The sequence below is a fragment of the Penicillium verrucosum genome (assembly GCF_028828655.1).
Source record: "Penicillium verrucosum strain IBT 35672 chromosome Unknown utg000003l_segment0_segment0, whole genome shotgun sequence".
NCBI lineage: Eukaryota > Fungi > Ascomycota > Eurotiomycetes > Eurotiales > Aspergillaceae > Penicillium > Penicillium verrucosum.
In genome coordinates, this window is record NW_026643212.1 from 2,363,256 (window position 1) to 2,388,290 (window position 25,035).

The 25,035-nt window shown below is 46.6% G+C and overlaps 8 protein-coding genes across 8 annotated transcripts; 3 read left to right on the top strand and 5 right to left on the bottom strand.

The window, feature by feature from the left end:
• Positions 1 to 1,444: 1,444 nt before the first annotated feature.
• On the top strand, positions 1,445 to 2,171 carry N7516_008574 (MARVEL domain-containing protein; the record flags this gene model as incomplete). Its single annotated transcript, XM_057221293.1, has 5 exons — positions 1,445 to 1,507; positions 1,561 to 1,732; positions 1,789 to 1,901; positions 2,025 to 2,071; positions 2,138 to 2,171. 5 exons carry the CDS (start codon positions 1,445 to 1,447, stop codon positions 2,169 to 2,171), a joined length of 429 nt encoding a protein of 142 aa, XP_057071565.1.
• A 669-nt stretch (positions 2,172 to 2,840) lies between these two features.
• N7516_008575 (uncharacterized protein) lies at positions 2,841 to 3,488 on the top strand (the record flags this gene model as incomplete). Its single annotated transcript, XM_057221294.1, has 1 exon — positions 2,841 to 3,488. The coding sequence occupies one exon, from the start codon at positions 2,841 to 2,843 to the stop codon at positions 3,486 to 3,488; it is 648 nt and encodes a 215-aa protein (XP_057071566.1).
• A 1,352-nt stretch (positions 3,489 to 4,840) lies between these two features.
• Positions 4,841 to 5,098, bottom strand: N7516_008576 (uncharacterized protein; the record flags this gene model as incomplete). The annotated part of the gene is made up of 1 exon (XM_057221295.1): positions 4,841 to 5,098. One exon carries the CDS (start codon positions 5,096 to 5,098, stop codon positions 4,841 to 4,843), a length of 258 nt encoding a protein of 85 aa, XP_057071567.1.
• A 152-nt stretch (positions 5,099 to 5,250) lies between these two features.
• On the bottom strand, positions 5,251 to 5,844 carry N7516_008577 (uncharacterized protein; the record flags this gene model as incomplete). The annotated part of the gene is made up of 3 exons (XM_057221296.1): positions 5,251 to 5,401; positions 5,523 to 5,603; positions 5,699 to 5,844. Coding segments are annotated over 3 exons (228 nt in total). The 3' UTR covers positions 5,251 to 5,400.
• A 1,501-nt stretch (positions 5,845 to 7,345) lies between these two features.
• Positions 7,346 to 9,395, top strand: N7516_008578 (LCCL domain-containing protein; the record flags this gene model as incomplete). The annotated part of the gene is made up of 2 exons (XM_057221297.1): positions 7,346 to 7,839; positions 7,904 to 9,395. The coding sequence occupies 2 exons, from the start codon at positions 7,346 to 7,348 to the stop codon at positions 9,393 to 9,395; spliced, it is 1,986 nt and encodes a 661-aa protein (XP_057071569.1).
• Positions 9,396 to 9,904: 509 nt separating this feature from the next.
• Positions 9,905 to 13,412, bottom strand: N7516_008579 (uncharacterized protein; the record flags this gene model as incomplete). The annotated part of the gene is made up of 6 exons (XM_057221298.1): positions 9,905 to 10,147; positions 10,213 to 10,700; positions 10,756 to 11,102; positions 11,567 to 12,803; positions 12,868 to 12,970; positions 13,053 to 13,412. 6 exons carry the CDS (start codon positions 13,410 to 13,412, stop codon positions 9,905 to 9,907), a joined length of 2,778 nt encoding a protein of 925 aa, XP_057071570.1.
• A 2,869-nt stretch (positions 13,413 to 16,281) lies between these two features.
• Positions 16,282 to 17,868, bottom strand: N7516_008580 (homoserine O-acetyltransferase family protein; the record flags this gene model as incomplete). Its single annotated transcript, XM_057221299.1, has 1 exon — positions 16,282 to 17,868. One exon carries the CDS (start codon positions 17,866 to 17,868, stop codon positions 16,282 to 16,284), a length of 1,587 nt encoding a protein of 528 aa, XP_057071571.1.
• A 574-nt stretch (positions 17,869 to 18,442) lies between these two features.
• N7516_008581 (glycoside hydrolase family 43 protein) lies at positions 18,443 to 19,797 on the bottom strand (the record flags this gene model as incomplete). The annotated part of the gene is made up of 2 exons (XM_057221300.1): positions 18,443 to 19,165; positions 19,225 to 19,797. The coding sequence occupies 2 exons, from the start codon at positions 19,795 to 19,797 to the stop codon at positions 18,443 to 18,445; spliced, it is 1,296 nt and encodes a 431-aa protein (XP_057071572.1).
• Between the last annotated feature and the right edge of the window lie 5,238 nt (positions 19,798 to 25,035).

Consider the following 25,035-nt stretch of genomic DNA (forward strand, 5'->3'; position numbering starts at 1 on the left):
TTCTTGTCTTGTCGAAACCATTGTAATATTTTGATTACTTTTATTTAGGCTTTCGGTGTTGCGGAGGGGGTCATTCTGCATCAATATGTAATTTTCTTTTTTTGGGGACGTTGTAGGCAGCATTATTTTGAATCTGATCTTCTCTCTTGGCTGTACCAAAGTGGATAGCCTATGCTTGCGGTCGTTACTATTCATAGTATGAAAGGCCTACTATTAGCTCAATTTTAAAACTTTTGCATCACTCGCATGCTTCTGGACTCTTCCTGTATGTACTTCGTACATTTTGATGTTTTGCCATGTCTACCTAGTTCTGCCATATCTCCACTTGTCAGACGTCAAATACTACGATGTAGTAATAGTGAAAGTGATTTTATAATTAACACAATGCAAAATAACTCAACATCCTCATAAGTATGCGTAAAATAAACAAAAATCAAGCCTGTCAAGTCCTACTCCGTGGCCCCACGTCATAGGGCTGAGAGAAGAGTAAGTCAGATGACTCGAATTAAAGAGGATATCAATGTCATCAGACGTGTACAAGGTCTCTTCGCTTCAAACCGGATCTCCCCTGTCTACGGCAGCTCGGCAGCCTACAATATATACAGTGGATGTCTAGAAAACACCACGCACCTGTCAGACAGCAACAATGATCGCCCTGAGTGGAGACCCAACCCAATTCTGCACCAAATCAGAGCTATCGTCAATAGTCCATAGGATCGGCAGTCAACTCACCACTCAAAGAGCAAGCCACTGAAGTATGTATATCACAATCCAGTGCAGATTCCAGATTCCAGGCCAGCACATCGTGGCATTTTAGTTTTTAGCATGGGGAAGCAGTTTGGGGAAGATAGGGATGACGATATGGAGGCAACAGAATACTTCCAGGGCTATGCAGTACCTGTACACCCATATTCCTCACAGTCTATAGGCCCACTCCTTGCTCCGATCGGGTGTTGAGGAGCATTCAGCCACAGTCCACATCAGCGGTCAGTCCGCCACGAAAGCTCGATATTTTACCCACCCAGGCCGGGAAAACGGTTGGGCAGGACACACTTGGACCAATAGTGACCTCCGCTTGTTGGAAAGAATTGTACACGGAACTGATATGACGACATTAGGAGGCTTAGATTGACTCTATTGATCGCGTTTAATGCAAGTTGTGCTTTGTTTTGGGTTCTTCCAAGGTTAATTGATTGATATTTATTTTTCTGGTTTATTGGGCTTTCATATTCGTCCCTTGCTTTAAAAGCACTCTGTTGCTCCCTCTTATGGTTTGTTCGTCTGTGCGACCTGATACGTTATATAGCTTCTCGTGTGCCCCAGTCCATACTTCTTATCCCACGTTACATCTTCTCACACAAGCTGGACAACATTATCTCCGTATACAAGAACGTCCTTCATATTTATTCAACAAACAACTTATTGATTTGACAACACCTCAACAATGCCCGTCATTTCACGTCTCGTGTCTATCATCCTCCGCGTTGCGGAGATCGCCTTTGCAGCTGTGAATAACCCATATCTACACCAACTGTGAAATCGCATCTAACTCTCTTTCAGGTCGTTGCAGGTGTTATTGGACACTACCTTGCCGAGGTTAACCACAGTGGTGTAGATGTTGACTGGTGGCCCCAGTCGCGATGGATCTATACTGAAGTAATTGCCGGCTTATCGATATTGCTGGGCCTCATATGGCTGATCCCGTTCTCTTCGGGATTCTTCTCCTGGCCTAGTACGTGCTGGATATCCTACCCCGTGGATATAGACCAAATGCTTACTGGAATCTAGTGGACATTCTCATTTCGTTTGCTTGGTTCGCTGCTTTCGGTGTCCTTGTCGACACCATCCGCCACTGCCCTGCGGCAGCATCTGGTCTTGGCACTTTAGAGGGGACCAGACATGTAGCCGATGGAAGGCAGCCGAGGCTTTCAGCTTCCTTTCTGCTATTATCTGGCTTATTTCTGCTATCGTCGTATGTGATGAGATTTCCCGGTCCACATGGAAAAGTACTAATAGGCCCCCAGGGGATCTGGTTCACCTTCCGCGTTCGCCAAACCCCCACCGATGGAGTGTAAGTGATCAATGCGCGCCCTCGAATAACACGATATTTCTTGATTGATACTGACATACCGAACAGTAGTCGCCGCCGCTGGGGTCGTTCCGCTGTCTAGACAAAGACGACAAATCACCAAGCCTCTGCATAGCAGACATTAACACTACTACTGCACCCATACGCATCGCGTCTCGCGCTAAGCACAGTTTTGGCGACATAAATTCTTTCATCATGCTCTTGCGCTTCTGATTTGAAGGCCAACGAATTATGACTTGCGTTGATACCCTCGGTGGAGTAATATCTTTAGTGCTTTGTTTGCGATTTGACTATTTATTTTGCTGCGAAGTCAGCCCTTTTGAAATTTATTCCATATACATATAGCTCATTTGGGCATCGTTGTCTATGGCTAAGCAAGCTTGTGCCGTTGTTATTACCTAGCTATGGATATCGCTTCAACGGTTCTCAAATACTTTGTTATACCCACCCTTGCCTAGTTTCCAATCCCCTAGCCAGAGTAACAAAGAACTGTTAACAAGGCCTTTATTTTGATCTTCTCCATTTTCGTCTTTGTTGTCTTTCTTCTCTTTTATTCGTTTTTTTTTTCCTTTCGCGTATAATAATAGCATTACTGTCGTCGAAAGTGCGGCGTAGAAACCATATAAATAGGCCTCCAGCCTGAACAGTTCTTGACAATCCATCCTTGCTAACCTCCAAGTTATAGATTCACCCTCCCTGATCATCGTTACCACAACACATCATAATAAAATTGTGGTATCAGTAAGAAGCTATGTCTGCTCTACTAGATAACACTTCAGCCCAGCTCTTTGAGACTACACGCACTTTGTTTCAAGTCGACTGCCAGCAGTTCATTGAGGACATCTTGCACAATAGATTTTCGCTTGACGATGAGCTCAAGGATAGGGTGGGTGAGCTTCATCTGTCATTGGAGCAGCTGAAACGAGCCGGATGGATGATGGCTATTGATTCCCCGACAAATGAGCTTGTGCGTGTTGTCCCTATTGGATTCTTCTCCGTTCTGATCGACCGCCCCGGACAGGAACCAATGTCCGAGTTTGACTGGGCCTGTATTTACACCTCTGACACTTTGAATATGCTGACTGCTGACTTTATGCGACACAGGGACCCCGCTGAGCTTGCCCGGAACGTCGAGACCCAATCATTCCTCTGGGACTTGGGTATGCCTTTCCCTGTGACGATTTCTCACGCTGAGGATACCGCCCCAGAGCCATATGTGAATGCTTTCCGGATCCCTGCTGCTGCTAGTATGGCTCGTATGAACTCCCGGATTCCAGTGAGGCCTCGCCCTCCCCCTCCTGTCGACACTGATGTGGCCTATAACCGGCCTGTTCCTGGTCCTTATATTGTGTCCGAGCCTGCGTCCCCTACAGGTGATAACACTATGGGTCTTCACTGAAGCCCCAGTATGCATCCCCGGTAAATTCATGTTCCACGTTAGCAATTTCCCTTTTCCAGAAAAGAAGCAAAAACAACCCAAAAGACTCATATGTTGAATTCCAGTAGTCTCAGTACTTTTATTATGAAAACAATCATTCGTTCTATCCTCACAATATACCTCCATATAATTTATCTTCCTTGAAAATATAGAAATCTTTGGTCTTTTTTTAACTATTAGTAGCATTTAATCCCTGTAAGAATAAGAAGAGCCTAGGTCTGGAGTTTCACTCCTTAACATTTCACTATGGGAGCGTTACCTCCACTTGCGACTGTTCTTTAGTAGTGACAGCCCTGTGTCTACCTACCTACCAGGAAATGCCGTCGAAAATCTGCGTGCAAATGCCGAGAGAACGCCAGTACATTTATCAGACCGCGCCTAAGAAGTTTCACAAGTTTCTTGTGCCCAACTTTCCTCTAGGTAATCCCGCTCCTTCTTCGCATTTGAAATTCGAGTCCACATTCTGATAACGTCCCATTAAACGTATCTTTGACCCCAACTACTTGGAAAGCCTTGATCACAGCAATGTCGGGTCGGCCCCAGTGGAAATTGACCACATTGGCGATACAGGTACCACTGGGACTGATGGTGTGAGAACTAAATTTGACGCGATTGTCCTTGCGACAGGCTTTAATGTCTAACAATGTGTGGTGTCACCTGACCCTATGTGACAGGACTGTAGTCTCCTCTCCCTCTTCTTCTTTTCCCCTTCTCCCTTAGTTAGCAGCAGTTACCAATACAATTGCTCTCTCTCTTTTTCTCCTGACTTCCTATCAGTTGTACCTATGCAAGTGTATGGCAAGGATGGCCAAAGCCTTTGTCCAGGGATATATGGGCGTCTATGTGCACAACTTCCCAGACTTTGGTCTACTGTATGTATTAGCCAGCTGGTGAGTTCCAAAACAATACTTTGCACTGCTTTGGTCCGAATACCTTTCCGGCACATTACTCCGTACTATTCGCTTCCGAAGTGCAAATCGACTGTCTTGCTCGAACATTTCCTGCGTCTATCGTAGACCACCGGTGCCCAATCACTTTATCAAAAGCAAGCCGATGCCATCCTGTGAGGTAACATCCATTAGTTATAGAAGTGCAACATTGACTTCCTAGAGAAGTATGAGCTTTGGTACAAAGCTTACTAGTGAAAGATAAAACGGGAGTTATAGTCCTTTCCAGCTGGGCAACGCCCGTTTCTGGTTCGTGAACAACTAATAACTAGTGAGCTAGCAGTGAAGAATGAGTTTAATTAAAGATAACGTTGGGATCAAAGTGGAACAGTTAAAAATACAAAATGACCACATCTGCGCAAGGATTCAAGTGTCAACGTCAAGAGCATCCCGGATCCCGCTTGTAAACTCCCCAATTGGTGCCAACTGGAGGGGACTGATTATAGGCGTCACAGAAGCGGCTGATTGGCGTTTGGAGTCAGGCCCTTGGTTTAAGGGCAGACTAGGTCGAAGGCGGGAGTTGTATGCCTGTTGTGCATGTAGGATGATGGATCCAAACATGCTGGCAACAGCTTGCCAGCCGTCTGTTAGGACCCCCAAACAGCCCAATTTGTCTGCTTCCATGATCTTCTGCTGGCTTGGACCATCGCCATATAGGCGAGGATTTGGCCCTGATCTGGGAAACACCCGCGTCTCTTGGCCTCAATGATAACCATATGACAGGCCATGTGATCCTTCTCTCCAAAAAGAGACTGTAGTCTGCCGTCCCAACGCATTTATGTGGGACATCTTGGTGGATAACAGGTCCCCACCACGTGCGGTTTGCCGACCACCTCACTTTGGTCTAGTTCCACTTCCTGGGCACAGTAAGCTTGTTGAAGTGACGCGGGCTGCGTAATGGAAGGTGGAACATTGGGGAACTGACCTCTGGATAGCGGGGCGGGTTAAAGGTCGCGAGGAGTTTGGCGGAGCGAGTTGCCACTTTTCCAAACATGATTCGCTTTTTGCGTGATGTTATGAGTATCACGATGCGGACTTCACCACGAACCATCTCTTCGCGTCCTGGCGGAGGCGAGGCAACGACTCTGAGACTCCGGTTTCGACCACTAGAGTTGGACAGCCGACATTTCTAATTCCGTTATTGTAGCGAGAAGGTGAAACAAATTAATGGAGAAAGAGAGAGAGAAGAAAGGTTGATTGTTTATGATCTGTAGAGGGAGCTACTCATCTGGCAACCATGTCTGGTCTCCCTCTTTGCTCTTTCCCACGGCGGGCTTATAGGTCTTTGACCCGACCCACAGCAATTCTTCAAAGGGGATATTCATGGCGTAAATCCTTGAATCGGAGAATTCCCCAGAGCTTCCGAGCATGGTATGACCGATTACTCCAGATGGTCTATCATTCCGAGTCAGAAGTCCCCACCCCCATTGTTACGCATATCGAACAGCTGTTCTCCTCTGGTCTCCCACATCTGAACCCCTCCGATATGACCTTACCTCAAACAGAGAAGATTTTCAATATAAAGGAGGCTCGTGGCCTTCAGAGTTGGCGGTTTCCTTCAATACATATTGTTCTTCCGGCTGGATTTGGTAATTGCCATCACTCATTCACTTCAGATTCACTTCAGATTCACTTCAGATTCAAATTAAAATTAAATTCACTTTAGAAGGATTGATATTAACCTTATAATCTAGGTATTCAGACATCTTTAAGCATCTACAACATCAGTGGATCTAAATTAGTGCTGGCAGTATGAACCAATGAGATAGTTATGTGCCGGTGGCGTACTTACTTAGTCGCCCGTATATACAGATCAAGGACTGCTCCAGAGCCCTGCCCGCATTCGAGTGGCTTTGGCTCTAGAGAGTCCTTTGACGCGGGGGCCTGTCGTCCACCAAAACGTCCCACATACGTGCATTGGGACGGCAGATTACAGTCTCTTTTTTTGGAGAGAAGGATCATATGGCCTGTCATATGGTTATTATCGAAGCTAAGAGCCGCGGGTGTTTCCCAGATCAAGACTAATCCTCGCCTGTATGGTGATGGTCTAAGCTAGCAGAAGATCATGGAGGCAAACAAATTGGGCTGTTTGGGGGGACCTAACAATTCAAAATTTCACTCATTCAATATTAGGTACTAGACCGAGCTGAAAAGGCTGTCATCATGGCAGTAGATAATTACACTTTGACCTGTTCCTAATCTGCCTAGCTCTATGCTCTACAACATAGATAATGCACATAATGCGGCTGATCTAAATCGTAAGGGAATATGTAACGACGTGGTCCGAAGGAGCCATTGTGCTACGTTAGTGTAAGTATGATGTGGATGGGGCTGTTAGCCAATCCCACTATAGCGGCTCATTGGTGATGGTCAAATTTGAAAGCGAAGTAGGCCGTCCAAGCCCATATCCTTGTTATTCCTTAATACAGGCCAATCCATCGTTATTATTTAATCTTTTAGATGTATCCCTTTTTTATAAGCTTAGGACGCAGCCTCTTAAGTAGCAAAAAGTTCAGCTTTTGAGCTATTCTACCTAGGATATAGGTCGTTATGATTGCTTCCATTACTACCCATTGCGCGCAGAATTGATATTTCCGATTCACAATTGGAATCTGCAAAAGAATTCGGTATAGCAGGACCTCGCTACTACATCAATAGTATCATTAATATTTATATATTTTGTTAATACCTTTGGAGAACTCGTCCATGCTGGGTTTGATATCCCCAGACCCCGGCAGCAATCCGGATGACTAAAAGCCAAGAAATTCCAGGGATCAACGACCTCAGGTCCAGGGATTGAGAACAAGGAATTCCCTCACTTCCTTCCTCCTAAGAACCCCAGAGCTCAGGTAAACAACCTTGTATATAAAAATGCAGTCGCGACCGGAGTCTTCCGGGGCAAGTGCGCCATCACCCTCACCGGATAAGTCGTCAACCTCTGAGTATCCCTTGCAGGAGATCGGGTCGCAGTACAAGGACGAAGCCCGCGACAGCGATGAGTTAAGTTTGGACTTGGAAATAGGCGACATGCCTCTTCTTCCCTCGGAAGGCCACGACGTGGAGGCTCAATCGGAGAAATTCGATCCACCGTTTTCTTGTACGCCCTCGGGATTCTGTGCATGGCTCCGCGGTCCGACGCCGGCGCATGTCTACCACATTAATCCTTGGTTCCCACATTTACAGGCTGCGCCGGCGCGTCTGATTGATCACAAATTTCCGCGCAGAAGTTCAAAGATCGCGCTCCTTTTTGGTGGTCTAATCTTTTGGATTGTCGTGTTCTTCGCATCCTTGAAAGCGTCTGTCGCGGGCCAAGAGGTTCCGGGGTTTGGGCAGCCCGTCAAGCTGTCGTGTCATCACCGTTTATGGTGTGTTTCTATTTTTATCCTAAGTAGATCATCTAACATTGTGAACCTAACCATATCTTTTTAGGAGCAATGCCACGAATTGCGGACTGAATGGTGATCTTTGTCGCCCATTCGAGGATCAATCCTTCGCATTCCGTTGCCCATCTGGCTGTGCCGCGGCGATTCTCCTCGAGCCTTATGTTGTTGGCGATCAGGAACTCAATTACCGACCGTTAGTTGTGGGAGGTAAGCCATCCAAGGTGGATGATAATCACAGCGGCATTTACCGTGGCGATTCATCAATTTGCGCGTCGGCACTGCATGCAGGTCTAATTGATGACGCGAGGGGCGGGTGTGGCATCCTGCACCGCACCGGCGAGCAGAAAAACTTCCCTTCTATCATGCAGCACGGAATTGAAAGTATCGAGTTTCTCTCGAGCTTCCCGATGTCATTCCGACTAGGTAATGAAGCGTCATCCCCAGACTCGAACAAGACAAAACCAATCAAGTGCTCTGATGCGCGCTGGTCGCTCTTCGCCTTCACATTGATCTGGACCACCATCTTGTCATTAGTCGTGACGTCGGCACCGGCATTCTATTCCATGGTATATTTCATTGTCTGGTTCCAAGTCGCCATGGCGTCCGACCCACCCTCTATGGGGAGCTATTATGATCTTGTGTCAATCGCGCTCGGTCGATTCCTGCCTGGTGCATTTGTGGGATACGTGCTGTATTACTTTTGCGTCCGGCACACGCTTAAAAATTTGGATGCACACTGGGACAAGACTGTCCTGTGGCTGGGCGGCTGCTGGGTTGGCGCCCTGAACACAGACACATTCGATCGCATTCCAATCTCTCGCCTCACGCCCCACGATATCCAGCAGCAACCGGGTGCTCTCACGGCTCTCATCATTGTAGTTGGGACTTTGATCGCAATTGCCTTTGGTCAAGCACATTGTTTCCGTCGCGAGGGCCGCTTCTTCCCTACGCTAAGCATATACGGCGTCCTTGTTGCAGCTGTTCTCCTTCTTGTCGCCGTTCCGCACATGAACCTACGCATCCATCATGATATTCTCTCTCTTCTCTTCCTACCGGGAACAACTATGCAAACTCGACCCAGTCTCCTATACTCAGGTATCCTTATTGGTCTTTATATAAACGGCATCGCCCGCTGGGGCTTCGGTTCGATCCTCGAAACTCCAGGCGCTCTCCTTGATGGTGCCAAACTTGGTACCGTTCCACCAAAGATATATCCTCCTTCCTTAACGGATGTGAACAACCTCGTTTTCTCGTTCCCGGACCTTGAGCCCCATGCCGACGGCCTCAGTGTCTTAGTCAATGACGTCGAGCGCTTTCAAGTCTTCCGACCTAAGGATGGCCAACCTTTGCCGGATTTCACCTGGTCTCGTACCTATCCCAACGAGTTAGAGTATTTCCGTTTTGGACTCGCTCATACCAATCCTTTGGGTGGTCTTTGGTATGAAGACTTTTCTCCACCTGCCGTTTGGGAAGCTGATGGTAATTTTGTTTTCCCTGATCCTGAGATCTCCGAGGATCCTGAATCCGAATCCGAATAGACAACTGTGGTATATGCCATCTGTACATACTCTCATTCTTCTGTTTCAATTAGAGATGGATATTTTTGATAGATTTGCGACGCATGGGCGTTAGGCTCTAGTGTGTTTGGTACTAGTGATCTCTCCTCCGGGGGTTAGTCCCCCATACAGCAAATTGTAAAGTTCTTTCCTGCTGGCAACGGTGTGGGATGAGTATACTATAGGCGCATGTCATACTGAATTTACACATCACTCAGACGTTGCGCGTGAAATTCTATGAGTTGCTGGATCCCCTCCGGGCGATGACTTTTTTTTTGTCATCGGGGTTCTTTTTAATAATCGTCATGCGACTAACTAAGCAAGCGTAAACCCGGGATTCATCGTAACTATTTCACAGGCTACACGTACTCCACGACGCCAAGCGTTCCGCGCATTTCACACGCGCCATCCTATAGCATAAAATTCATTGTCACCTCCTACATGAATACATATACCTACGAAGCTAGAATAAAAGCAAAAATGAAGAAATATCATCCCTTGAAGTAGCCATGACACGATACCTGTACAATACTTTGCTTTCCACCGTCCTCTATGACCAAAGCCGTGAGCTTTCCTCCCGTCACACAACCTGAGTCAAGACCCTTTGTGAATGTGCGGATAGAAAGAGAGGTAGAAGCATCGTGGCCATAGACAACAGTCATGGCGTTTGCAAGGGGATCATCGGTTGAAGTCTCGAGGCTCAAGTATAGTTTCGCTTGGTGTTTATCGAACATCTAAATTGAAAGTATATCAGTACAACGACAAGATTAGAGGGGTAGATGGGAAAGCTCAGCCATACTTTAGCCCAATTCGAGCCTTTCTTTTTCGGGCTGGGTTCATTTGTATCAGAATCAATGGTCCGCATAGTCATCACGCTGGACGGGTCTTGCTTCTCAAGCTCAATGCCCGGTACTAGTCCCGCATGAACGACAACCACCTGGCCCATGCCTGGAATTTGGCCCACATTCAGGATCATTGGACAGTTCTCCAGCCACTGAGCTTGCTCTTCGCTCAAAGACCGTGCGAGTGCACGCTCGGCTAGTTCTCTAGACGAGAAACCAGAGTACCTACCCTCATCGGGGGTTGTGAGAGTTTTGGTCTTCACCATCTCTTGTCGGAGAAGCAGAATCCGGTCCTCGTGGTTCCCGCGGACACTGGATGCCGAATGCTCCCGAGCTAAGTCCACGACCCCTTTGCTGTCTGGTCCTTTGTTGATCATGTCACCGACAAATACAAGGTGATCGCCACCTTTTGGGTTGAAGGAGACTTTTTCAAGAAGTTGCACCACTTTCGTAGGCTTGTCAATTCCAGGGATTCTTGTAGTTTAGGGATTATTTCTTACACTCATCTTTGCAGCCGTGCACATCTCCCACAAATATTAGCCGTTTCCGACTCGTTTGCCCCAAATCCCCTTTTGGCATATCCCCAGGCACCAGGTCTGGGTCCAGTGTACGAACGTGAACCAAGCCGTCGAGGTGAGGGGACGAATGCAAGTGCGAGTTTTGGTCTTGTAGTTGGGGAGAAAGTAGCATTCGCCAACCGACCCAGGCGAATATAAACAACGCGCCGTAGATCAGAATGTGCCGGAAGCGCGGCACGAAAGCTACCGAGAGAGTCATTTTGGCCCATCCCGGGGATTTCATGTCATCCGCGGGGGAGCTTAAGGCGTGTTCGGAACCTCCAGGGGCTCTAGACTGCCATGGATTTGTGGCGGAATCAAGCAGAGGGTGAGAATATTGTGGGAATTGATTTAAATAGGAGGGATGGTGAGTTGTGGTCGGGTGGGAGTCGTTATCTGGGGACTCGGAGTCTTGCGGATGGGAGTCGCGAGACGCCATTCCACTACACCCGAGCTGGGCTTTATATCCTTGAATCAGTTTGTACTGTATGGTTCATATGTGCTGCATTTATCTGCTGAAAGTGAGCGGCCGCAGGTAAATGTGAAGATTTAAGCGTAGATTTAAGCGTAGATTTAGGCGTAGATTTAGGCAGAACTTAACCTCGCGCTCCGGCGTACCTATACCATAATACCCGCTTTCTTCTGTTAGCGAGCTAGTGATGTTTGATTTATATATGTTCCTTATGTTCCAAACTGGATTTTGTTCTGTTGATTTATTTGTACATTTTAATACTATCCTCGGTACTGATCATACTCCTCTGCTTCCCGCCTGCGCAGGTTTACACGCTGGAGCACAGCCTCGCCATATACCTCTTCCACCTTCTTGCCACCCTTGAGCACCTCTTTCTCGTGGTGGAGTGCTTCCTCCTTGGTCATGCAAACCATGTCATTGATATCCATCGGGATAGTCTTTTGTCCCTCTTTCTCAAGGCTTAGATCCATGTTCCATCCGTGGGCAGGAGTTTGCCAAGGAACGAGAGCCAGTCTGTTAGACAAGCCACTGATTGAACTCTTCCCCCGGTATACTTCTTCCACAGCGAATGCAATATCATCCTTGCTGAGTGGCACGCGAAGCCCCACAGTATCTTGACCGGTGACTTGCTTAATCATTCTTTCATGCAAGTTTAGCAAAGCACCCAAGATGGTATCGTAGAGTTTCTCGCGGCTCTTGGCGCCCATATTGTAGTCAAGCGGGTAGCCAGTAATAGTGCAGATAACGTGGTTGGCTACTGTATAACCAAACACCGCAGGCATAGTGCCGAGTACTGGGAGGATGCGGGCTCGGAAGTCGGGAAGAACTCCAAGCTCACCAACTTGACCCTTGGTGAATTCATCCTCGGGGAGAGGAAGTAGGGTAGCCTTGCCCGGGCCTGGTTTCTCCGTCGAAAATACGGCTGCGACGCCAGACGAAACGCCAAGAAGCTTAAGTCTGCGGCGTGTACTGCGGGACAAAGGATCATCGGTGCTGAGCGAGATGTCCCCGACCACGACGCGAGTCGGGTCCGACTTGCATCCTGCGCCCATCGACGAAATCACAGGCAAGGAGTTTGAGTGGCAGTAGTGTAGCAACTCTACCTTGGACGTAATGTTGTCGATACAATCAAGCACGAAATCCGGTCGACGGCCCTGTCCGTCTTGTGTCAGAGACCATGGGCCGAGGAGATCCTCAGACGCGGCCTTTCCGTAGAGCTCGTTCCGACAATCGAAGGCGACCCAAGGTGCGATTTGTTCCAATCGCCTCCGGATGCAATGGACCTTCGGTGTGCCGACATCGGCCAATGTTGCAAGAGCGTGTCTGTTCAGTGATGAGAGTGTGACTTGATCGAAATCGATGAGTCGGATTTTGGACACGCCCGATCGAGCTAGTGAGGCAGCGGCATGCGAGCCCACACCACCACAGCCGACAACAACAACGAATGATGATCGAAGCTGGGCAAGGCCTTCGTCGCCGAGGAACACACGGTTTCGGGCAAGCTGTTCAAGAATCAAATCTACCAAAGCGAGACAGGCTGAGTGAGATAGGTTCCAGAAGCAATTCATAGAAAGGTCACATACCATCATCGTATTCTCCTTTTTGCGCTCTACGAGCCAAAGCTGCACTTCGTTCATCTTCCTTGCTCATCTGTACTCCATTCGAGGCAGCGCCAAAATCGGTGAGCTATAGTCCGCGGAATCAGTTCTCTTTTCTTTGTCCTTGTAGCTTGGCAGGCTGGATGCGCATATTCACTGGCGTAGCTCACCATTTCTGCGGGATTCAAATCATCTAGACTTGGAATCGAAGCCTTCAGATCATGCACAGCTTCCTTGCGCTTGTATGACTGGTACCCGAAGATGGCACCTGCGACAGCTGCGCCGGATACGACAGCCGCTGTCGCAAGCTGCCCGTGGGACGAACCAGCCTGGCGATGGAGCCAAGAAGACATGCTTGCAATCACACCGTTATGTTTCGTGTCCTGAGTATCCCTCGGTTTGCTGTTATTTTCGTGGGAGGTGCTTCGATCAGGCTCGTTATATCTGGTATCCAGTTCGTCAGAATCGAATCCGTAGTCGAGGTCGGCTTCGTTGGGCTCTTGCCACCATTTGGATGTTGAGTGAGCCATTATAAATGTGGGATGTACTGACCATGACAAGTAGCCGACCGCTGCAGGCATGAACTCTTAATAACGGAATGTATATGCAAGCCAATGCGTTCATCAGTGGAACCATGCTGGCTATCACGTGCCACGGTCCTGGGTAATTGTGCGGGGACTAAGTAAGGCGGTAGGATAGGCGGTAGATGTGCTCACGACGCGCCGCGACACGGTCCCCACTATCTTCACAATACCCCCCAAACCTGCAATTCGGACTCATCCGCCAATTATCCCCTGATGGTGTCAAATACGCTCTTGGATCATCTCATCCGATAGGAAGTTGTTGTTGACACACCGATGCAGCTATCATTCTCGATATCCCACTGCGGAGCGCGTCTAGGTGCAGCCTGATGTTGAATCCGATAATACCTTGCCAGTCAATGCCAGCAACTACCTCTTATCGTTTGAGACGATGCAAGATCGACATGATCGCGAACCTGGACCTAACTTCTCCGCTATTTATTACGAGAGGTATGTATGTTTTTTCCAACCTAGTTCTCTGGTATCTGGCTACAATGCAGATTCAATGGAATATCATGTGCCAAGTCTTGATGACGATAAACCTCACAAGAGCTTCTCATGACATGTCGGTTGAATAAACCCGTCGGGTCATGGACTTCATCCCCTGATACGTCGGAGTGGAAGAAGACATCGGCACCACAGTGTGTGATTGAGCAATGAACAGAGATCTGAAGAGACTCGGACCTTTGATATTTCTTGCTGTGTGTTGTTTTGGCATCGCGTCAATATTTCAATGCGTTCAACTTCGACTAACATCGCTCAGCCTTGCTGTACATATTCTAGATCTCCCAAATCTCACATCTCGTTCGGTTTTCTTCGCCTATCGCCCTGTTCCCTTCCCGGTACGATATTCTTCATGAGATGTTTCGGATCCTCCTCATGTAATAATAGCCCAGTGATGAGAAAATACAGTTACATACTCCGAGGCCCTGTATATGTGCTTCGTCTGTACGCCTTTCAAGGAAACGACAAGCACGCCGGTGACGAGTGACAAAACATGGTAGTTTTCAATCTGAGGGCATATTTTATTACCAGAGGGATCTTGGAGCCTTCTTCAAATCAATACATTGTTCTTGTTCTATTTAGTCAGGTTCCTGCTTTCTAATTATTCTTGGCCTTGGTGCGATATACCAAAAACGAATTGTCCCATTTCTTCAACTAACATCTCTTTGATCTTGTATAAACTTCATAGACATAAGCATGACTTGGTTTTTACACTTTGCGAAAGCTATAGAAGCTTGTTGCTGACCCGAAATCATCCTATAAACATCCTCCCTAGGCCTCACAAACCCAGCAAGAGTGTCCAGGTCACGGGTTTATGTTCGGCTCAACTAAGCCTGTTGACGAGTCGCATGATCGACAACAGGCTGTGAATCCATCATGAAGAATAAACTGGCTCAGCATGCTTTCTTCGCAAGGCATTGATACGAGTTATTGTGTATAGGTCTTTAGATTACCGGAGTAATTTCGCTGTAGCTGTGATAATGGTTTCCTCTGCATAAAGCCCCCTGCAGCCTGCTCCTTACGTGGCATAATCGTGGTTGACTGGAGACCTAAAAGAACGATTAGCGCCTAAGCACCCCCACAACAAAGAAATGTGTCTTTAGAGAGACTGCAGCTGCAAAGCCCAGGGGATTATGATTATAAGTGCTTAGTGCCTCAGGCAGAGAGCAGTATAGCACCGGAACGGAAGAACAATTAATTCCGTAGGCTTAAAAACAACATCTTATTCCTAATGAAGCATCCCTCAAGCTCAGCTTTCATTTTTAACCTTTGATAAAAGGGTCTGGCTGTATGCTTTATCCTAAATGACTCTAATGCTGAGCTTGTGGGAAAAACAACCACCAGCAATATTTGTTATTCCATGGGGCTGCTAACATGCGCCTATAGTACCTGTTAATCCGGAGAGCATACCTTCCATCAATTCAGATGACAGGCCGTGCATTGTTGAGCAAGGCCTCACCATTGAGAGCGTACTCGAATGGTACATAGACATCAGATGCAGTTGGTTGTTCCCTGTTGAGAGCCATTCACGATGTGACGCACTGGGGAGTGTCCACGTGTATATTCAAGGAAAATACCGTGCCGTCCTCAAAGATGTACACCTTGACCAACAATAACCATCCGACTATCAATGACATTCTAAAGTTTGCTGGTTTGTCTTGAAATAACTTTCACCAAAAACCTAGCTTCCAAGCTTTGCTCTCGGCGTTTATCTGGGCTATGTACTTCGCCAACTAAAATTTGGGAGTATCTTCGTTAATCATCCTGGCTTTTGCTCTCAGGCTTGATTTTACACTTATTCTTTTCTGTTGTCTTGCGGGCGTGTTTTTACTCCGGGGTCGTAGGCTTTTTGGGTTGTGTTATTCTGTTCTTTTCTCCTTCTCGCCCTATGATGAGTTCGTCCTAGAGACGAATATAAGCCAATTCTGCAGGCATCTGCTTGACGACGGCTCCATTTATGGCACTTCGTGTCTGTGGACCGTGTACACAGCTGGAAGCCAGTTATGAAACCTGAGAGCAACCTGAGGGCGAGTTTCCTTTTATTTTTGTGAATATCATCATGTACATATATAGTATGTTGATAGAATCAAATGGAATAATCTGCTGACATTTATGTTCCTTTTTCACATCATGGCTACATGAAGACCGGCTGGGGGTATATATATTGATCCCTCAGAGCTGCAAACTAAAACAGAAAGAGGAATGTTATTTCGTAAATGTAAACGCTTGCTTAATGCCAAAATTCGCACGCTTAACGACGAATGTACACATTTTATATTATTGCTCATCGCCTCGGACGTAACACGCCATGCGACTAGCGCAGGAACTTGCCCAATGCGCCACCGATGTTCTTGAGATCTAACAAGAAAGTGTCATGACCGAACAGCGACAAGTCGTCACCAAGCTCGATATGTTCAACCTTCTTGTTGCCTCCAGCACGGAGTGTCTCGGCGATTTCCCGCTGCTGCCACGCTGGGAAGAGGATGTCACTTGCAACACCCATGACAAGCACAGGGTGGTCCTTGAGAGGCGCAAGGCCGGCAACAAGATCCCGGGGAGGACCTTCCACTTGATCGGCAGAGACGGACTCGTCCAGCGGGGTGGCATTGGAGGTTGATCCAGGCTGCTCCTCATAGGGCTTGTCTGGAAGGGTAAGACTGCAAGCGGGGTCCGAGGCATTTGGTGCGTCACCACCGTGTGCAATGCGATCCTCAGACTCTGCGCGGCGTTTAAGAGTCGCAGTCTGATGAGCATGGCCGAGATCGAACAAGTCCATGGCCTTGGAGACATAAAGAAGACTGTTGGGGTCGTACTCGAGGCAGAACTTCTCACCGGCATGGTCGAGGTATGTCTCGATGAGGAAGTCGGGACACAGAGCGGGCTGTTTGCTAGGGTCTGCACGCTGGCGACCAAATCGCATCTCCCACTCTGGCCCGCTACGGTACGTCACGGTTGCAATCTCGCGCGCTAGCTTCATACCAGAGTGGGGTGGGATTCCATCGTAGTAGAACCCACGGGCCCAGTTGGGGTCCATCATCAGCACTTGTCGCTGTGTGTGTCGCATCGCTATACTGTAAGGGTGGCTGCGGGCACAGCCGCTGATGCTCACAATCTTGTTGACCCGCTCTGGGAAGAGTACACCTGCCGCGAGACTCTGCATGCCGCCCATGCTGGATCCAACTGAGGCAGCCAGTTTCTTGATTCCTAGGCCGTCAAGGAGCCGGAACTGAGCACGTACCATGTCGTCCACAGTCAGAATCGGGAAGCGGGTTGCGTACCGCTTTCCGTCGGACGGATCGTGGGAAGACGGGCCTGTGCTGCCGTAGCATCCTCCGATGACATTGGTGCATATAATGTGATATTTATCGGTATCTAGTGGTAATCCGGGGCCAATGAACTTCTCCCACCACCCAGGCTTTGGGTTGGACGCTGTGCTATGGGCATGGCTTGAGGCGGACAAGCCGGTGTGCAGGAGGATGGCATTGCTCTTGTCGCCGTTCAATTGCCCCCAACTCTCATAGGCAACATCAAATTCAGTCAGCACACCACCCCAGTCAAGCAGAAGTGGTTGTTCACAGTGGTATGATTCGTGTCGGCCGGTAGTGTATGAAGGTTCGGGGCCGGACTGCAGCGACCGAGCAGAGAGCTGCGCTGACTTTGCTTCTTGGGCATCGAGACAAGGGAACGACATGGCTGGATTGGAGGAGTCTCTCTCAGTTGATCCCGCGGTGGCCGATGCTGACTTTCGCGGCGGCACGGTATGCAATGGGCGTGCGGTCTTCCATTGCGCTGACAAAGTCCGATGCGGTCCCGCGGACTTCGCGAGGGAGTTGCCTTGTCGCCATGGCTGAGTGCGAATTGTGCATGAAGCAGCTCGAGCCGCTCCTCGAAAAGATTGCATTATAAAGCCTGAGATCTGTGTGAGTCAAGAACGAGAGCTTCCCAGGTTGAGGGTTATCGGGGGGAGAAATATGTTGACACCTCAGGCGCTAAAAAGTCGCGTCATCACCGACATCGGTGATTGGCGGAGGTCTGAACGTTGAAGTATCAATGTACGCAGATATTATTTGCAACTTTTGTCAAACAAGTTGAGGACAAATTTGAATATATATATATATATATTAGAATAACAACAACAGAGGTTAATATGTACTCTCGTCTTTTGTGGTCCATGGTTGGTTTATACTGCTAAAGAGAACCCGTAAAAACCAAGTGAAATAAGTGTTCAAGGGCCTATAAAACAAGAAAAATGTAGGAAGCATGCGAAATTTGCCTCTTGATGGATCAAAAAAGACGCTCATAGCTGAGGTCCCAAAGCTGATTCTCGTACAAACGGTTATGCAACTATCAAATCGCGACTCCCAAAATAGGAATATCCAAAACGCCCAACGCTAGATGCAATAAAAGTCCGAAATATGAAAAGTAGGTTGTAGCAAACCTTTATTGCTACAACGTATCACAATCCGCCTGTTGGCTCACGAGCTCCTCGTGGATTTCGTAGAATTTGTCTCTTGGTCACCCATGAGCTTCATAACAATCGTATTGTTGTTGGGTCGAATATCAATAGCAGCAGACCACATACACCGGAATTTGCCGCAATTAGCATGAAAAACAATCTTGCCCCCATCAGTCGAGACCGTCGCACCACCAGGCGCCTCGAGACCCCAATCACCAGTCTGCAGCAAAGGCCGATTAGCCCTCACATACGGACCCTTGAGGGATTTTGAATGTGCATATTTCACATTATAGCCCAGTGAAATATAGCAATGCGAAGAGAAGAATAAATAGTAAATGCCGTCCTCAGTGAGCAAGATATCAGGGGCCTCGACAAGGGGACCATCAGTATCGTCAATATCGAGGATTTTCACTGGCTCTCCGACGGGTGTGATGCCATCGCTCTTCAACTCCTGCAGAAGAATTGGAACAGATACAAGTGGTTTCTTGCTATTGTTGCAGTTGCCGCCGTGTCCAACGCTGTTTCCGTCGGCCTTGTAGACCACGTACAGCGTGCCGTCGGTGTCTCTGAACGGCGATGGGTCGATTGCACCGCCGTGCTTGTGGGGACAGGCGAGTGGCTTGTCTTCGGGGATATAAGGACCTAGTGGGCTTGTGCCGTTTGATACGGCAACTCCCACACAATGGTGGCTGCCGTAATCCTTGGCTTCTCCAGAGTAATACATAACAAATTTGCTGTCGTCCTAGAAATGTATATGTGAATAAAGGAACTGGATGGGACGATCCTCATGAATATACTTACCCGCTGGATCACATCCGGGGCCCAATGATTGGCCTTCTTCTCCCAAGCGCCAAGGGTTGGCATCGCATCATAATCCTCGTGAAGAGTCCAGTTGACAAAATCAGTCGATGTAGCAACAGGCACATGGATACTGCCGGGGTTTCTTTTCTTGGGGTTGGTTCCGTAGGCATACCAGGTGCCATTGTGCTGAATAAGTCCCGGGTCCGGGAAATTGTGGAGGGCGAAACTAGGCCGGTTCTCCTCAAGTTGATAGCTATGGTCTTCATTTGGCTCAGGTCGTTTCCAATAGTCATCAGTGTCTTTCGCAAAGCCATAGATCTTTGTAAAATAGATTGGAAGTGCAATCACGAGTGCTGTCAAGGCCAGTCCGAGGAACCCCAGAGCACAGAGTATCCCAATCTGATGTCGTCCCCATGGTCGGGTAAAGAAGCGTTTCTTTTCCGCTCCGGCTCCCGCTTTCGCTTCCAGGGAAGATTGAATCTTGCCCCCATCTGAGGTTTCATTAACTGCGGTTGTCTGGACCACAGAGTGAGCCACATATTTCCCAGGCACAATGGAGATGGCATTCGCCATTTTTTTCTTTGTGACGCCGAAATAAAAACTGGTTGGCGCTTGGATTTCTTATGCAAAAAGACACCGTTGACTTAAATCAATTACTTAGTCGTGTGTGGTTAAGGCTCTGGGTAAGCGTAGGAAGGCCGGGCTATTCCATAGTGAATGACTTTCCACGGTAATGATGTTTGAAAATTGATTACGAAGGCTAGAGAGAGACAATGGAAGAAAAGATAAATGGCAAGTCTACAGGGCTTTATTATACGACATGCAACCGAGAGGTGATAAATGGCTCAAATTATGCGAAACGGGGATAATAAGCCGAGACGAGACACAACTTATTGGCTATAATTCAAACAAGAAATGATCAGATTCGAACCCTTAAACAGAGTATGGGGTACCCACACTAAGACATTCCATAAACCCTATTGTACAACTTGCAACGCCTCGCGATCTCGGGGTTGACTCTTTTTTTCCCCCAAGGACGCCATCCGTGGTATTTGATGTCGTTAGGTCCTGCTACCATTAATCTACTTTGAGGACGGCCCTGGAGAAGCAAAAGGGAAAATATATATCCAACACCCAAGCTTCTGCGGGTGTCAATAAGCACGGGTCAGTCCAACGAGAGCAAACCAAGCCAGTCAATGATCACTTTCTATTTGTCGATTAGTCCCAACAGGGTGGGGGGCATCCATTTAATCGAAATGCAATGTTCAACGATAGCCTTTGATTCGCTCAAGTCTATATCTGACCTAAACGGCTCTGTCTACGGATTATGTTGTAGGCAACACAGTTGTTTCCTTTTAGGGGTTCTGTTTACCCACGAGAGGCGCGTAAGAAGGGTTCAGCATGTGGTTTTTTTTTTTTTTTATGAGAGCGAGAATTAAATATGAAGTAGTTATCAAACCTAACACATGATAGTTCACAGTTTCGAGGTGTCGTAGCCAAGCGGTGGTTAGCGTATGCCCACGTGCACATGTGCTATTGGGTTGAAAGTTTGTTTTTTTGCACGTTGGATTTAATTTCCAGGAGGAATTTAGGACCAATTGCTAGTCTCTGGCGGATTTGCCAAGGGAATCCCTTCTTGATCGAGAAGTTACCTATATTGTACAACATATGTACGGAGTACATAGGAAAGGAGTTATTTTGAGTTAAGAAGCACCTAGTTATATGTAGCAATATATATCAGATTTTAGGCCATGGTCGCGATTTTCTCGATCGGGGTGTTGCTTTATAAGGGGGGCTCAGGGTTCTGCTCACTGAGTGACCACTCAGTAAGTACCTAGGTATTTAGAGTAGTTATGCTTGGGTAGTGATGTTCAAATAACTACCTAACTAGGGGACCTGGTGTTGGGCGCTTGGCACGGCTATGCTCAGTCAGAACTCACGTCAAAATTATGGCTTACAATATGATTGTTAAATTATGAAAAATTATCATTCCTGGTTCCATAACTCAGTTGGTTAGAGTGTGATGCTAATAACGTCAAAGTCGAGGGTTCGACCCCCTCTGGAACCACGATTTCTTTTTGGGTCCATTACTTTTTGCTACTCTCTATAGTTATTCTTTATCCAACTATATTATTAAAATAAGAAGCAAAGTGCTCGACGTGCGGCGAAAAAAAGAGAGGTCTCCAATCAGAGCAGCAGCAATGTTACAAGAGAAGCGAAAACAACGCCTAAAAAAAGCCCGAACATGGTCTGGCACACGTCCAAAGTTGAGCTGAAATACAGTCCAACAGCGCTAGTCGAGACGGCTGAAAGACCTGATTTTGACTTCACCAGCCTCCACGTCCTGACTCTTAGCAATATCCCTTATAAAACGCTCGTATTCACTAAATCGATACCACTGCAAAGGCCATCGTTAAAGCTGCCTTCGAGGGTAGCGGAGAGAAGATCACGGCTACAAGCGGCGCTATAGAGGCTTTGGGCCTTTCTGGACATAAATGTTATATATCCCCATCACAGGTAACCGAACCTGTCTTGAACCCTCTTTGAAAAGAAGTCAACATCGGAGCAACTACTCGTGTTTATAGGATTCTAGCTACTCCCACCGGCCACGGATGCTTATTCGCTAGTGCTGGTCAATAGATTATAGGACCACAAAGATACGGAAATTAAATTTCGAAGCATAGTGATATGTAATTTGATCCGCTTCGAGATGGATTTTCGCGCTTTATAGCGCCGCCCGCTTACCCTGGTAGAGTAGCGTCTATACGCCCGTACGAGAATAAAGCGGGCTTCTTCAAGCTACGATACCATCTCTGATCATATTTAACCCGAAACTAACTGAAAGGAATAACTAGTTAATCACTAATACTAACCTAGGCTACTGTTAACTAACTAACTAGTAATCTAGTAAAGATAATATTTATCGGCTGAAGGTTGTGGTGATTTCACGGCTTCAACTTTCGGTCATCAACTGAAGACATAGACGCTCGTTAGCTATAGTTGTATGAAATTATTTCCATGTCTATCATTCTATCATTGCCTTTCTTCCGTACTCCCCTTTATTATCTGACAGTTCCGCACTTTTATTTCAACCAGGAACACTAGCTAGCATACACAGGTTATATTGTTTGGTTATGATGAGCAATCTATGGATTTAGATTACTACTGTGTGTGGGGGAAAAAGCAAGATAAAAATTCTTATTTGGTAAAACTAGAAAGGCAGGGGCTTATATACCCTGTAGAAACTATCTGAACATTGCTCAATTGTAGCAAACAACAAATAGCAAATAGCAACCAAAAGAAGGCTCAGTCTGCAGCAAACAATCATGCATGCATATGGGAGTTCAACAGGTTATATAGACTTGACGCCAATGACCTAAAGGAGAACAAATTATATCTATGATCGATATTCCCTACAGAGTATTGCACATATTCTTATTTGAATAGGAAGCAAAAATACTTACAAAGATGAAGAATATAGGGCAAAAAGCAAAGGACAAAAAAGGAAATCGTGGTTCCAGAGGGGGTCGAACCCTCGACTTTGACGTTATTAGCATCACACTCTAACCAACTGAGTTATGGAACCAGGAATGATTACTTTTGATAATTTAACCATCATATTCCAAAAACATAATTCAATCAAAACCCAGTTAGTTAACTCACCAGCTATTACTGCCAAGTCTACGCTAATATTCGCTAGCGCTGTGTATTACATATACCATATGCACCAACTCGTAAGTTCTCTAGTAAGAAAAACATAGTATTCGGATGAAATAAAATGTCAAAATTACTAGTTCAAAAATATATGCAGGATCCACTTTGACAGACTATAAGAGCCCCTAGGATCTCTCTCTCAGTTATAGAAACTAATACTAGGATTAAAAAATAAACATTTAGCAAAACAGAAACACGCTGGTTCCAGAGGGGGTCGAACCCTCGACTTTGACGTTATTAGCATCACACTCTAACCAACTGAGTTATGGAACCGATGATTTTTTCATCTACAGATCTTACATGCTCTATCTAGTAGTATACGATTTATCACATATCAAGGATCATTAGACTATTTATTTACCTTATTTGTCTTATTTGCTTACCGAGAGATCTATTGCTATAAGGGCCCTTAGGATCTCTCTCTCTCTCTCTTTCTTCTTCTTCTCCGTCTTTACTTTTTTAGTTGGAATACACTCTTTCTTTATTAATTGACCTAGTTAGTTCGTAACTAACATACAATCTTTCCCACTTAATCCAATTTTATACCGGTATAGACATAACCAGGTCATCGACCAGGCACCGCGTATCTGTCTTCGATGACTCGAGAAACTGATAGGATTAAAAAAGAATTTAGAAAAACAGAAACACGCTGGTTCCAGAGGGGGTCGAACCCTCGACTTTGACGTTATTAGCATCACACTCTAACCAACTGAGTTATGGAACCGATGGTTTTTGCTTCCGGAGAATCTTAACCATCAAATTCTGATAGGCTCTCAGATCACGGTCGTATTTTGAGTTCAGATATTCCTACGGGCATTTAGGGAAGTGGGGCCCATATGGTTATTTAGTATCTCTTTCCTTCTCTCCTCATCTTCAGTATCTCATTTAATGGGCTTATTACTGCAATATGCCTACCTTGTCACATTATGGTGAATATCCCTTCTACGAACTTCTATACGGAGAACTGGCGAACTGCACATGCTTTTACGACTGTATAAAAGTTCCACCTTCACTCTTAGTCCAGCACCCACCTTTGTGGTCCCAATGAACAGTTTAGTAAGTATTGTAAGTGCGAGACTGCACTGCTTCGTGGCACTTGGTACGATGTAGTAAAGGTATTTAACCCCTCCTCTTTTTTTATTGGATTTTATCTATAATAAACTACATTTAACAGTAAGCACGAACTTATTAAGTGCAACTATCTGAGTTCGATCTCGCTCGCCACAAACAACATTTTAGATCAACTTCGTACCAAACTTAGCGCCGAATTCGCTTCCACCATCCAAGCCTTCCAAAGCGAGATCTTAACCCTCTTACAGCAGTCAACCTTTCGACACCAGACTCATATGCAATCTCAGCCTCGCTCGCCCTTACCATCATCATCCTCACATCGAATCACTGCAATCCTACCTGCACGTTCCGGTGTTCATAACGTAGACACAATTCTTGGTCAACTTCGCCATGTATGATAAGTGCAATCCCAATACCTCGCTTCCGAACCAGTTATCTCGACAGCTCAGCCTTCCACGTACATACTCCGAATTCATCAAAATCATACAGCAGCTCGGCGGCTATAGTTATGATCACCCATAGGGCAATAATAACAAAAATGACGATGCGATGGACCTAAAACGGTTAACGCTAACGTCGGTGGAGCACAATATAGAGCTAAAGTTGCACTTAAAGCAAGTGACAATGATAAAGATTTCGATGATGATAATATTGATGGAAATTTCAGCGAGAATGAACACCAACATGAAGAATAGAGTTTAAATATATAGAGGGACTATGACAGAATCAAAAATCTAGAAAAAAAAAAAGAAACAAGCTGGTTCCAGAGGGGGTCGAACCCTCGACTTTGACGTTATTAGCATCACACTCTAACCAACTGAGTTATGGAACCTGATCATGTGATAGCGCCGAGAATCTGCGCCTATCAATGTTTTTGCATATGTTGGATGTTAAAAGGTGAGGTTTTGTATGGATACGCCCTTATGGCTCAGTGGTTTAAGTCTACGTTATGTGGAATAAGTCCTGTAGTAGTGGTTGACCAGGTCGTGATAGGGAGGTCAATTAGGCAACGGACTACGGTACTAC